The sequence below is a fragment of the Puma concolor genome, chromosome A1, assembly GCF_028749965.1.
Source record: "Puma concolor isolate L17-30 chromosome A1, mPumCon1.1.hap2, whole genome shotgun sequence".
Classification (NCBI taxonomy): Eukaryota; Metazoa; Chordata; class Mammalia; order Carnivora; family Felidae; genus Puma; species Puma concolor.
Window position 1 is genome coordinate 117,598,765 of NC_141667.1, and position 15,074 is coordinate 117,613,838.

General features: G+C 38.8%; 1 protein-coding gene and 1 pseudogene across 1 annotated transcript; both read right to left on the reverse strand.

Annotated features, from left to right (window-relative positions):
- Positions 1–6,222: 6,222 nt before the first annotated feature.
- LOC112861366 (ATP synthase F(0) complex subunit f, mitochondrial pseudogene) lies at positions 6,223–6,442 on the reverse strand (annotated as a pseudogene).
- Positions 6,443–10,680: 4,238 nt separating this feature from the next.
- Positions 10,681–14,559, reverse strand: SCGB3A2 (secretoglobin family 3A member 2). Its single transcript, XM_025924948.2, has 3 exons — positions 14,426–14,559; positions 11,089–11,291; positions 10,681–10,729 (listed from the first exon to the last, which is right to left on the reverse strand). Exons 1-3 carry the CDS (start codon positions 14,478–14,480, stop codon positions 10,706–10,708), a joined length of 282 nt encoding a protein of 93 aa, XP_025780733.1. The 5' UTR covers positions 14,481–14,559; the 3' UTR covers positions 10,681–10,705.
- Positions 14,560–15,074: the final 515 nt, after the last annotated feature.

The following is a 15,074-nucleotide window of genomic DNA, read 5'->3' on the forward strand; positions in this document are numbered from 1 at the left end:
ATGGGAGTACCTATATTTCTTCAAGATACTGATTTCATTTCCTTGGGATATATACTCAAAAGTGAGATTGCCAGATGGTAGTTCTATCTGTAATTTTTTGAGGAACCTCCATACTGTTTTCCACAGTGGCCTTACCAGTTTACATTCCCACCAGCAGTGAACAAGTGTTCCCTTTTCTCCACATCCTTGTCAGTCCTTGTTATCTCTTATCTTTTGATAATAGCCATTCTAACAGGTGTGAGGTAATATTGTGATTTTGATTTTCATTTCCTTGATAAATAGTGATGTTGAGTACCTTTTCATATAGGTTGGACATTATGTATCTTCTTTAGAAAAATGTCTATTCAGGTCCTTTGCCCACTTTTGAATCAAATTACTTGTTTCATTTTTGCTATTGAGCTGTAGGAGTTTCTTATGTATTTGGATATCAACCCCTTATCAGATACAGAATTTGCAAATATTTTCTCCCATTTCACAATTTGCCTTTTTATTTTATTGATCATTTGGAGACTGTTAACTACAAGTATCACATCCTCTTAAGCTAAATTACCCAAGATTTCTATTATAGTCATCATCTGACATGCAGACTGCTTTTCCACAACAAATGTGACCCAGAAATCCCTTTTCAGATTCTGGGTACTTACTTTGTGCCTTGGAAATATATTTCTTGTAGCTACAATAATCAGTTTACTGCCTTTTTTTTTTTTTTTTTTTTTTTTTTTTTTTTTGCGAGGCATGTCCTATCAGAGTTTCTTTGTCTTTATACTCACTCATTTGGTATACAATTTGAAATCACTCTTCCATACTGGTAAAAAACAAAACAAAAATGAAACAGATGCCAAGTCAGTCTCAGATTGGATGCACTGCTGAGAAATACCTGTCCCAGATCTCCAGCAAAACACAGAGATTTTGAAAATTTCTCTATTTGCTTTACAATGTATGCTTGTTCCCTCTACCTTGTTACCTTCTTTTCCTACCCTCCAATAAGACCCCTCTCTGTAGCCAGCAAGCACCCTGTTTTTGAGGATCAAGAATCTCTTGCATCTGTATAATATTTTTCCTTTATGGTCTCTTCATATATTTTTCTCACTGGGAACTCATATGCACAATACAATTGAAGTAAGATGGTCAGGCATTATTTCCTTCATATAACAGGTGAGGAAACTGAAGCTGGGGGAGGTTAGTTGACATTACGCCTCAGATAGGATTGCTGGTAAAGGATGAGTGGAAACTCCAGGCAGGTTTGGCTAACCTGCAACACAGTGCTCCCTGTGACACCCTGATGGCACAATCCACAGTATCACTAACTCCATCCTCAATTCCAGGGTACCTACCATGACATCACTGCTTGAGGGAATTTACACCTTGCACTGTACAGAAGCGCTAAGCAGAATAAGTACTTCTATTAAAATATAACTTGAATCCTATAAATTCCTTCTACCTTCCGACTTTCCATCTCATTCTGAGCAAAAGCGATATTTTTAAATTTCCTGAAAATGGTGCATCAGTTCTCACCAGAGCCACCTGCTTCTCACCTCTTCTCCTACTACTCATCCCACCACTCCACCCACTTGGGATCCTTCCCTTCCTTAAACACTACAGGCATATACTTCCCGCACAACCTTGCAATTACTCTTCCTTCTGCCTAAAGTACCCTTCCCAAGACAGCCACATGGCATGCCCATGCACTTCTTGAAGTTTTTTTTTTCTCAGAGATCACCTTCCCAGAGAGACCTTTTTGAGCACTTGACTTAAAATCAACTTTAAAAGTCACCCTTTGACCCACCATTTCTTATCAGCTTTGGCTGCTACATTTTTCTTCTCCACCTCACTCTCTTTTAACAGTGTTAAAACACTTTTCTCTGTTTTGTCATTTTTTCTCTCTAGCCCCAATAGAGTGTAAGCTCTGTAAGGCAGGAATTTTGCCTCTTTTGCTCAATGTTCCTGACACAATAGTGAGCAGTTAGAACAGTGTCTGGCAGATAGAAGCTGATCAATAAATATTTGCTGAGTTCTGTATTAAGTAAAAAAAAAAAAAACAAAAAAAAAAAAACAAAAAAAAAAACTGAGAAAAGAGAACATCTACCTAAGAACAAGAAAATAAGGATGCAAAATTGAGTGTCTCATGGTTTTGGATTTCAAGTAGCTCACAATCTTGATATAGAAGATACAAGCACATAATTAACAAACCACATTCAGCATGGCATGATATAAAGGAGGCACAGACATGGCAGCATGAGAACCAGGACAAAGAGCCATTATTGCTCCCTTGAGAGATGTGGCAAGACTTTTCAGAGGTAGCGATATTTGAGCTATATCTTGATAGATGAGGAAGGATTTGGACACATGGAGAAAGAGGAGGAAGGGCAGAGTGGACACTTTAAATCAATGCTCAGACTGTAATAATGCCTGTCATTCAAGGATGGCCCCTCAAAAGCTACCTAACATGGCAAAGAAACAGATATCATTGGGACATTTCCCATGCTTGGTCCTTCATCTGTGTTACCTCACTTAATCCTCACATCAAGTACAAAAATCAGACATTATTACTCCTCTTTTAAAAGAATGCACTCAAGGAGTGTCTGGGTGGCTCAGTTGGTTGAGTGATCAACTCTTGATTTCTGCTCGGGTCATGATCTGAGGATCGTGGGACCGAGCCCTACATCGGGCTCCATATGAGAATCTCCTGCTTGATATTCTCTCTCTCTAAAACATAACATATAAAATTTAAAAACATAATAATAAAATAAAATAATGCATTTGAAAACCTGGAAGTTTATAGAACCCATTTAAACCACTCAGATTATTAATGCTGCAGTGTTTAAGAGAGAAGGAAACTGTCTAATATGGATTGACAAAATGTTTTCTTCAAAATTCCACTTCAAAAATTATTAAAGTAGCATATGCTCACACCAATGGGAAAAATGAGGGGGACAGTAGAAAAATATATATATTTTTAAAAGCTAACCATCTCCCACTCTAACACCATTATCCCTAAACCAGCCCTCCCAGCAACTAATATTGACTCCATTCTTCCTGTCCATTCAAACTTATCCAAATATAGATATAAATGTGTAGGGAAATCAGGGTGTGCACTTACTCAGTAGTTTGCCTTTCTTATTAATGATATCTCATGGTATTTACTTTAGGTAAATAATACAAATCTTTAAGAATCTATTGAGGTGTGCCTGGCTGGCTCGGTCGGTGAAGCGGATGACTCTTGATCTCAGGGTTGTGAGTTGAAGCCCTATGTTGGGTGTAGAGACTACTTAAAAATAAAATCTTTAAAAAAATTCTACTTGAGAGCTCATAATTTAAGATATCATAATTTCCCCATTGTTGGGGCATTCATAATTCATATCGCTTCTATTTTGGGGGGGTGTTTTTTAGAGGCTGCTGCAATAAACATCCTTATACATATAACCTTGTGCACTAATGTATTTATTTCTTCATAAAAGATTTACAAAAACTGAATGGCTAGATCAAAGGACATTTTTCCAATTTTTAAATTTTTTTTTCAACGTTTATTTATTTTGGGGACAGAGAGAGACAGAGCATGAACGGGGGAGGGGCAGAGAGAGAGGGAGACACAGAACCGGAAACAGGCTCCAGGCTCTGAGCCATCAGCCCAGAGCCCGACGCGGGGCTCGAACTCACGGAGTGCGAGATCGTGACCTGGCTGAAGTCGGACGCTTAACCGACTGCGCCACCCAGGCGCCCCTCCAATTTTTAAATATTGTAATAGATACTGTCATAACACCATCAAAATGTAGTAATTCTCTTACTGACCCAAACTGACACTATTGACAAAAATTAGTTTAGGTCTATAGCTCACAGTATATAAGTAACTCCTCACAACTTTATTGGGATACAATTGATATATAATTACTCCACATATTGAAAACATACAACTTGAAGTTTTGGCATATGTATATACCCACAAAACCATCCCTACAATCAAGGTAATGAACACACCTGTTAGCCCCAAAAGTTTTCTCTTGTCACTTATAATAATTCATTCTTCCCTCTCATCATCCCCTATTCTATCCACAGTCAGCTAATGATTTGCTTTTTGACAATACAGGTTAGTTTGAATTTTCTAGAATTATGAGATAGACTTTGAAGTACTTATTTGACAACCCTGTCTCATACACTGAGGACAATACTTGGCAGTCTCATATTCTTCATTGGCTTATGTGGGTGCTAAGCTAACTTGCATGAGCCAAATCTACTGATATACCTCTAAGTCCAGGTAACGTGGGAAGGAAATAAGGGAGATCTTTGGATTTTCATAACATCAGTACCTTCTTCTTACCAATGTGGATGAAGAATGTAGTGTTAGAACTTCAAATTAGACTGATACTAGAAATCTAACTTGAGAGTAATAATGTCTCCTACCCTTTGTTTAAAATTCTATTATTCTTTAAAAATTCTATTTTTTCCTTTATTGTTCTTATCATAATTTATAATTATTTACCATTTTTTACTTGCAAATTTTCTGTGTCTTTCTTTACACTGCAAAAATCTCTGGGGGTGTGGGTCATGTTTATTTTGTTCATCACAGAACGCTCAACTTCTAGCAAAGATACTGCAATGAATATTTAATTATCATTTGTTGAATTAAAGAAATATATATACATAGAACACAATGGCCAGTAACTATGCCTATGATTATTATTCATATTAGTCACATTAGGCATTATCATCATCTGATCAGAAAACAAATTCTTATTTGATAAGATACACACTGAGCTAGTAGCAGAGCAAAGGGAAAAAAAATGCATTAAAAAAAATGCTCAGAATGAAGCCAGAAGAGCACAGAATGAAGGACCATCAGGTTATTTTTGTCTATTTGTTTCTCCTGGTGAAAATTTTAATACAATCGAAGCTGCTGAAATTTCTTATATCTTGAGCATATACGTACAAAAAAAAAAAATATTCCTTGGTGTTGCTGACAACCTATGAGCGCCCCCTGCTGTTTTTAACTTGCTTAAAACCTGAGAGCTTTTCAACTGGGTCCTTTCTAAAATATAAATACATACATACATACATACATATACACACACACATACATACATACATACATACATACATACATACATAAAATTTTTAGAAAATGCAGCAAATAAGTTTTACTGACTTATATGTTTGTATGAGCTAACTTAAATATGAAGTCCAGAAAAAAATATGATTTTGCACCTCCTGACCCTCCAAAACATGGTAAAACAGAATGCATTGCTTTCTCAAGTAGAATGAGTATACCCTAGCCATTGTCTTGGGCCCCTAATCTCATCTTTGGGAATGGAACTTCTCTAGACTCAATCACTTCAGATCCCCACTACTGTTTCCAATGGAAATTTGTTACTAGCTTTCAAAATTTTAAACATCGTATAATTCTTGGCACTGACTGGAAATGACACTGCACTTCCAGTTTCAAGACTTTTGTGAAGCGATACAGACATGAATGCAAATAAATGGACGTTTACCATACTACTCATTATAATAAGAAATAAATATTACTAAAAATAATTTAAATATTTGCATAAATCAAAATTTAAGTAAAGTATGATTCATTTATATGTGCTTTTTATTTCTTTATTTTTAATTTATTTTCCATGCACTAATCATCTTTTATTGAGGTTTTTTTCTTTTAAATTTTTTAATGTTTATTTATTTTTGAGAGAGAGAGAGAGAGAGAGAGAGAAACAGCCTGAGTGGGGGAGGGGCAGAAAGAGAGGGAGATACAGAATTGGAAGCAGGTTCCAGGCTCTGAGCTATCAGCACAGACCCCCTGCAGGGCTCAAACTCACCAACTTGGATATCATGACCTGAGATGAAGTCAGATGCTTAACCGACTGAGCCACCCAGATATCCCTAGTGGGTATTCTCTCAATTAAAGGATTCAGGGGGTTGTGCACCTGAATGGCTCACTCAGTTGAGTGTCTGATTTCGGCTCAGGTCAAGATCTCATGCATGGTTCCTGGGTTCAAGTCCCACAATGGGCTCTGTGCTGACAGCTCAGATCCTGGAGTCTGCTTCAGATTCTGTGTCTCCCTCTCTCTCTGCCCCTCCTCTGCTTGCGCTCTGTCTCTCTCTCTGTATCTCAAAAATAAATAAACGTTAAAAAAAATTTTTTTAATTAAAAAAAAAAAAAGGATTCAGGGGTGTGAGGCAAAGGTCCTGGTCAGGAATACAGAATGCATCCTCCACACTGGGCCCTCTTCAGTGGTACTTGTGTAGCCACTTGGGTTTGAGATCCTTGTTTGAAAGAAAGTAGTTGAAAAGCACATACGCTGTCAGCACCATAGAAATCCCAGGGATTCCTTCCTTTGAAACATTCCAGCCATGCCTTAGGAATGAAATCCCCCAACAGTATCCAGCTTGGCAGCTCTCCTAGTTTGACATCCATCAACTTCTCCTTCACTGGTATGACGGACACCATCTTGGAGTCCTGGGTGTCCATATATACTTATTTTTAAAAGTGCAGAAAACGTCTTGAAAAATCACATAAAGTTGTTAGTGGTTTCCTCTAATTTGGGAGATTTATGGACTAAAGGAATGAAAGTTACAGGTATACATACATAAAATTATTTACATACATATAATTATTTACATAATTATATGATTATAGTTATATGTAATTTATATTAAATTTTATATAATATCTATTTCCACATTGTTTGTCTTCCCAATGTTTTTAATTATACTTTTTTATTTTGACACTGGTACATACAAGAAACAAAACATTTCCATTACCACAAGGATCTCTCATAGCCCTTATATATCACACGCACTTCCCTCTTACTCCTACCCACTCCTAACCCCTAGAAATCTCTTATCAATTTGTATACTTCTGTCATTTTGAGAATGCTATGTAAATGGAATTATACAGTATTTCAGTTTTTGGGTTGGCTTTTATTCACGTAGCATAATTCTCTAAAGATTCTTCCAGCTTGTGTAGATCAATTGTTTATTCTTTTTTATAGTACTCCATCCTATAGATGTATAACAGTTGGTTTAACCATTCATCCACTTAAGGGCAATGGGGTTATTTGCAGGTTTTAGTTACTACAAATAAAACTTCTATGAATGTTTGTAATAAGTTCTTGCATAAACATGTTTCATTTCTCCAGATAAATGCCTAGCAGTACAATTAGTGAGTCATATGGTGGATGTAAGTTTAGTTTTTCAAGAAACTGTCAAATGATTTTCCCAGAGTAAGTTATACTATTTTGCATTCACACCAGCAATTATGAGTGATCCAATTTTTCTACAACCTCATCAGCATTTGGTGTTGTTACATTCATCATAAGTTTATCAACAATTTCTGCCATAATGTTTATCATCAGTTTCTGCCTAGTTTCTCATGGTCTGTCCTTGGATTCCTTATTAATTCAATCCTCTTTTTGATAGACTCCCAGAAAAACCTCTACTCCCCAAAGATTGCCATATTAAATCTATTACTCAGTTTTCTCTATTTAGCAGATTGAATGAAAGCATAGAGAGTCATCCTTCTCAAATATGCCAAATGCACCAAGCTTGGAATGAGAGCAATGAATAGCTTAATAATATGAATGATGCAAGAGAACAAAAGGGTCACCCCAACCAGATAAAACCTAACAGAAAATCTACCCATTCAATAAACCAAGCCCAACACAGACTATATTCAGGCTCTGTGCTATGTGCTAAGGATTATCAACATAAATAAGTTTGAGTTCCCCTCCATTTGACTTCAGAATCTAGAAAGGACACTTAGAAATAAGTATGAAAATAAGACTGTTGAAATATGTGTTATGAATATATCTGCTGGTTTAGAATAGCATCTGATGTTTTTTTCAAGCAGCAATGAAACACTATCAAGAAGTCGGAAGCAGTGGTGGAGGGGGGAGAGGTAAGAAACCACCTTTTCTGCTGTGTGGCTAATGGATTGGAAGGGATCGGCTCTGGGAATACAGAGGACATTTGGGAGACTAACACAGTAGTATGGTGAGAAATGACAAGGTTTGGGGAAAATAAGTAACAGGAACAATAATGAAAAATGTATGTACCGATGTAGAAAAGTTTTATAATAAACAGAACTTTCTTAGAGATTAGAAAGTAAGGCTGAGAAAAAGGCATACTGACAATGATTCTCAACTTTCTGACTTAGGCAATCAGGAAAATAGTTGTACTATATACTGAGACAGGAAATTAGAACATGGTAGCATGTTTTGAGAGATAATGAGTTCAGGTGGAGGTGAATTCAGGTGAACATAAAAAATGACTTCTGCTGGAAGTGTCTAATAGGTAACAATCTCTTTTCCTCAAAAGAGAGATATGGAATATAGCTATAGATTTTAGAGCTCCTAACATGGAAATTATATTGGCAGCTGTGGGAATGCATGAGACTCTCAATGAAAGCCATACACAAAGTGAAAAGAGAAGAGAAATAAATATTCAGAGGAATCAGGATAATAATGGCCATTTAAAGAAACTGAAAATAATGGGCAGAGAGTAAGAAGAACACTAGTGGTGGAAGGAAAGATAATCCAACAGAGCAGAAAATTTCAAGTAAAATGAAGTATCTCAGGTGGCAGCTACTCTGAAGTGGCCAAGTAATATGGTAAATGACATTATGTTTCCTAAATGAGTCAAGCATAGTCATGTGACTTGGTTTGGCCAATGAAACAGGACTATAAGTTATGTACATCACTTTCATGGGAAAGTTTTAAAAGTTAGCCTATGACTCACTGAGTTCTCTTTTTGCATATGACATGATGATCAGAAATGCTCAAGATAAAGACTATTCCACCAGTTCCTGGTCAAAGAATTCACACAACATGAAGAGAACTCTAAGCAACTCAAGATGATCAAACAGTGTGAGAACAAATTAAAATGCTGTGGATATAAGCCTCTGAAATTTGGGATTATCTATTATTGTAGGTGAGCAATCTAGTCTATTCTTACAGACTTAGATGAAACAAAAAAGGAAAACAGAAAGTTTCACAAAGTGCAACTATTTTAGTTGAAAAAAAAAACACGGGGCTCAAAAGATAGCAGGAAATCAAGATAATCTTCATAGAGATGTCAGTTAACATTATGTTAATCAAGAACCAACCAGAAAACATAAATGACTTTAACATTTGGAACAGAGGGGCTATAATGCACAGAATTGATTCAATAGATGATAGAAGATCTAAACAGTCAAAGAGGTGATGGTGAGGCAACCTGGAATGGATAAAGCAGGAAGCCATTACCAACTTGAGCTGAAGAGCAAAAAAAAAGAGGTGGTGTAACCACTGCCACTGGAGTCGCCTGGCAAAGGCTGGAACCAATGCAGACCTATCCAGCAGGACATGGAGTTTCAGATGTGACATTTCTGGGGACTTCTCCCAAGTAGAAGGGTGAGGAGGCTATACTCAGGCTTTTCCCACTTCCCACCTCCTATGTCCTGCCTGAACCCCCCAGGGTCAGAATGCAGCTCAAAGGTCAGCTGACCTGGAAACCCAGGAACCGAGACAGGGAACCTGTAGGTGTTAGCATCACAGAGCCAAGCAGGAGAAGGGTGGGGAATGGATCTGAGGAAAAATAGTCCCAAGAATGGCACAACCTCAGGTCTGAAGGAAGAACAGAGCAGACATTCTTAATGGGAAGAAAGACATTACTGATTTTTCATTAAGGCATAAAAGTGCAGCAGCAAAGAGATTTAATTATCTTCTCAGTGATAGGGCTAGAGCACATGTCACAAAAGGAATAAGGAAGGAAGGAAGGAAGGAAGGAAGGAAGGAAGGAAGGAAGGAAGGAAGGAAGGAAGGAAGGAAGAAGATATTGACGAGACAAGACATGTAACCAAAGGCCAGGTCATGAAGGGCCTGTAGGCCATGCTAAGGAGCTGGACATCCATTTTATAGGTTATTGTATATCACTGTAATTATATCTTGAAAAGATAATTCTAGTATCATAATAGATGGTGGCATGGGGAAAAGGAAAGGACAGTTCAGAAACTAGTTGCCAAAGGATGATGCAGTGAAGGCCTAACTTGGTGGCAGGGTCTGTAAGACCTGTGGAGTGGCCATAGTATAGCCACAAACTTAAGAGAAACTCCCACTCTGGTGATGTAGACTCTAAACCAGTGAAAGACCGTAGGCTTGTCAGACAATACTTTGAACACCCTTTTCATTTTATATTTAAAAATATATTTAGCCTGGGTGGCTCAGTTGGTTGAGTATTTGACTCTTGATATCAACTCAGGTCATGATTTCACATTTTGTGAGATCAAGCCCCATGATTCTCTCTCTCCTTCTCTCTCTGCCCCTTCCGTGCTCATGCTTGCTCTCTCTCTCGCTCTCTCTCCCCCTCCCCCAAAATAAATAAATAAGCGTTATTTAAAAAGCTTCTTTAGAAACAAGGGCATAAGAACTTGAGGTGTCTGGAAACATCGTCGAAGAGCAGTTGAAGAAAATGAAAATGTTTAATTTAGACTCAAGCAAGAGGGGAAGACATGATTATGTCTTCCTGAAAATGTAGGTTCTCTTGATAACAACAGGCTCTCTGGAGTTTATGACCCAAAAAATTATCTACTTAGGCCCTTCTGAATAGACAGACTCCAGAAATAAACATAGGACACGATGAAATCTATTCATTGCTTTATTCATTGTTTTCAGGGGTCACCACATCTTAGGCCGGAATGAGTTCCAGCCCCCTCCATCAGATCTTAGTGCTGCCATCACACCAAATGCGACAGGGCCTCCTGAAAGGCAGAAGGACGAGAATAAAAATAAAGCAGCTTACATGTACTTAGCATGTTTCCAAAAATAGGCATCAACCTATTTAACCACCATTTTGCTGATGTGGAAATGGAAGCTCAGAGTGGTTAAGTTTCAACAAAGAATCCCTAAGCTGAGAAATATAAAGTCACAACCAGAACACAGGTCTCTTTCATTCAAAAATTCCTTCTAGAAAAGTAGATGTTGCACGTTCCTTGAGATGCCTGGACATGCAAACTTTATATGAGTATAGTCAGTAAAAGGGAAATACATGTCCGGAGGTGAGAACAGAGTGGTTGGGAGAGAGGGGGGAGAGACAAATTAGCCCACAAGCTATAGTTACCAGAAGTTTCTTCACTGCCTCAGAGGCCTCTGGTCCCAGCTCATTCACACACTTTTTTAGCCCTTCTACAAGGTGCTCAACAGAAATGCCCAGAGTTTTCAGAAGAAGCTTTAACGGATCCAAAAAGGGGAGAAGGTCATCCACAGGTAAAGGTAAGGCATTGTTGACAGCTTGTGGCAAACTGTTGGCAAGGAAAGCGGTGGCTGCAGGGCAAAAGAAAAACCACGTGAAACAGGCACATCTGATTCTTATCTGTTACTGCACTACCTTCCACTGTGTCCATCAATGGCTCCATTCCAGCCCCAATTGACTTCCCATGAAAACTTTTGCCTCAGGGCTTTTGCACCTGCTGTTCTGCCTCCTTAAGCTGTTCTTTCTCCAGATAGCTACGTGTTTCTCATCAAATATTACCTCCTCAGAAAGGTAGCTAAAATAGCATCACCCATCTCTAACTTCATTTTTTTCTTACCATGACCTAAAATAGTAAATATTTGTTTATTTATTTCTTGCCTTCATCCTCTTACTAGTATGTAGGCTCCATGAGAACAAGGAGTATATGTTTTATTCACTTGTCTAAAACAGACCCTGGCATGTAGTAAGCACTCAGTAGATACTGGTGGTTGACTGAATAGGTATATACTTTGCATGTGGCTATCTCCACAGCCCATGGCTTTGAGGCCAAAGAGTAGATTCCATAATGAATCTTTACTTGGGGATATGCATGTCCAGGGAGTCCAGGGAGTTTCAACTTCAACTTCCAACTAATTCAACTTCACACTGCAAATATAACTGAACTCCAACTCTTTAAGAGTTAGTGCAGATGCATAGTTGAATAAAACAACGCTTTTCCACTCAGAGAACTTACACAGTCTAGTGGACAATAAAGATCTGTGTATGCCACAGTGAGGAATGTGCTGTGCTAACATTATGGATTAAGCTCAGTGGAAACATAAGAGAAGGGATGACTAATTCTAATGTGGTAGAGTGTTGGAGCAATCTTCCCAGAGAGATGTTGTTGGAGTCATGTCTTTAAGCAAATTCCAGGATCATAAGGTAAAGAAGGGCAGGTGCATTATAAAAAGGAACAAAATTAACAAAAGCACTGAAATGTTAAAATGAAAGTGCATACACACGCTGGTGAGCCTTTGAGAAGTGGCTGGAGTGCAGACTTCTAGTGAGGCATGCTGAGGTGGGGAAAGGAGGTAAGGCTGCAAAACTCAGGTGAGGTCAGATTTTTCAGAGCTTTGAATGCCATACTAATGAGTTTGAGACTTTTTTTCCCCAAGGGTAATGGGGAGGTATCAAGGCTCCTTTATGGAACAATTGCATTTTTTATCTTTGGCTCTAGAAAGATAACTCTCACATAGGAATGCCTGGATGGCTCAGTCAGTTAAGCGTGCAACTCTTAGTGTTGGGTTCAGGTCACGATATCACAGTTTGAGAGTTCAAGTCCCGTGTCGGACTCTGAGCTGACAGTGCAGAGCCTGCTTAGGATTCTCTCTGTCTTCTTCTCTCTGCCCCATCCCCTGCTTGCATGCACTCTCTCTCTCTCTCTCTCAAAGTAAATAAATAAAAACTTAAAAAAAAAGAAAGATACCTTTCACATAGAAGATGAATAAGAAGGAAAATGTAGAGAATGAGAATATATACAATATATATTTTTACAAAACACATGGTGCAGATATGTAAACCCACATATGCATGAGCACACATATAAGAAAAAAGACCCTGCCCTAGTTCATTTTCCTTAGGAGTCCTTTTCATTTCCCCATTCAAATCATACAAGAGGAGCCGACGCATCTACTTCCCTTCATCTGCTACCACCTATTTTCCTTCCAAAATTCTCCCCCGGAGGAGGGATATTTATTTCCTCCAACCACCTTTCAATTGCCACCTCTTTCTGTAGACATTTGACACTAGTCACTGAACACAAACAAAGTAGCCAAGACTGGTTAAGTTACAAATTGATCCAAAATTTCAGTAAAAAGTACAAGCCAAAGTTGCCAATGTGGGTATGGCAGCATCCAGTTTCTCATGATTAATCTCCCTACTTATTTTTAAGGCTTTGGTGAATGTCTTCTCTGTATAGACTTATATACTTCCAGGGGAAGACCCTCAAAGCCTCCTGTCCTTTGAATGAGCAATGGTTATCACAGTGCATTTTGCAGATGTCAACATACCTCCAAAAAGAATGGATCAGGGGCGCCTGGGTGGCGCAGTCGGTTGGGCGTCCGACTTCAGCCAGGTCACGATCTCGCGGTCCGTGAGTTCGAGCCCCGCGTCGGGCTCTGGGCTGATGGCTCAGAGCCTGGAGCCTGTTTCCGATTCTGTGTCTCCCTCTCTCTCTGCCCCTCCCCTGTTCATGCTCTGTCTCTCTCTGTCCCAAAAATAAATAAACGTTGAAAAAAAATTTAAAAAAAAAAAAAAAGAATGGATCAGTTCCCATTCTCCTCCAAGAGTCCAACTTCTATACCCCACCTAGAAATTGAACTGTTGGCCTCTTAGTCCTCTCACAGAGCTGTATGTCTATATGTCTCTGTGCATAAGTCTAGCATCGTAGTAACTTCTGGCTGGAGAAGACTTAGCTCCCCTGTCAGATTAAAAGAACCTTGTAAACAATCTTTGTGTCTGATTCATATCTATATCTTCCCATGTTTATCCAAATGCCCAACAGGTTGTAGCCATTCGGCAACTATCTGTTAACTGTGTGAACAGATAAATGTAGAAATGTCTCAGGAGAAACAACCTGGTAAGTGACTACAGGTGACAGAAAAAAAAAAAATGAACTCCATACAGTTTCAAAAGAAAGAAGTTACAAAGTGAGATTCTCACTCAAGATTAATGAAGATAAGAAAACTAAGGGGACAATGTTCAACAATGTTGATCTTTAGTGTGAGATGGCTAACTTTTTTTTAAGTTTATTTATTTTGAGAAAGAGAGAGCACGAGCGAGAGAGGAGCAGAGAGAGAGAGAGAAAGAGAGACTCCCAAGCAGGCTCCCTGCTGTCAGCAAAGAGCCCAATGTGTGGCTCTATTTCTCGAACTGTGAGATCATGACCCTAGCCAAAACCAGGAGTTGGACACTTAACCAACTGAGCCACCCAGGTGCCCCTGGCTAACTTCTTCTGTAGGATTCATTAAGGATAGTATTTTTATTGGGTTATAGCTTGGTAGGCTGGGATGGGGGTAGGGGGTTGCTGTATCTGAAATCCCTTCCAACCTTTCTATTCCATGATTCTAAAACTCCCTCCACCATATTCCCCTGGGAGCCTAGGTTTACTAGTTATGTTCCTATTAACAGAAAAGTAGAGGAATATATATATGTTCAGGCTACTTACCAGAGTAACTGCAGATGCTGAGGGTCACCAGCAAAAACACAGTTACCAGCTTCATGATAGGTTTCCTGCGATATTTACTTGGAGTTTGAAAATGAATTGCAAAGGGCAGTGAATGCACTGAGCTAGTGGCTCCACTTGCTGTGCAGTGTGACAGCTGCTTTTTGCACATGCACATATTTATATATCACCCATGACCTAAATTTCAGTCACTACCACTTGACTCACCCCAAAGAAGAAGAGCATGAAGGTCATGTTTCCTCACTAAACAAATTGGAGGTTTTTCCGCTTTTCCTCATGTTCCCATGAGAAACAAAGCCTTCACTTGAAGCATTCTCAAGGACCTCTCATAAAAGCCCTTCCTTGCCCAGAGATGCCAGCAGGAGCAGAGAGCTCTAAGAGTTCTTCTCTTGAAATAATATTGCAAAAAGGGGAAGTTTAATATTGAGATTAAATAAGGAGCGAATGTTCTGTTTTCTTCCAGCTTTCTATTCATTTAAAGTTGGCAGAGTCACATCACCTGATATGCTACCCAGCTGTGGAAGCAATCAGATGGTCCCATCAGCTGTGGTATATACAGACTCAGCTTCATTGCATTTAGTGCCATATTACTCTAGAATTTACCTCCACCCACCCCATCCCCACTCACACA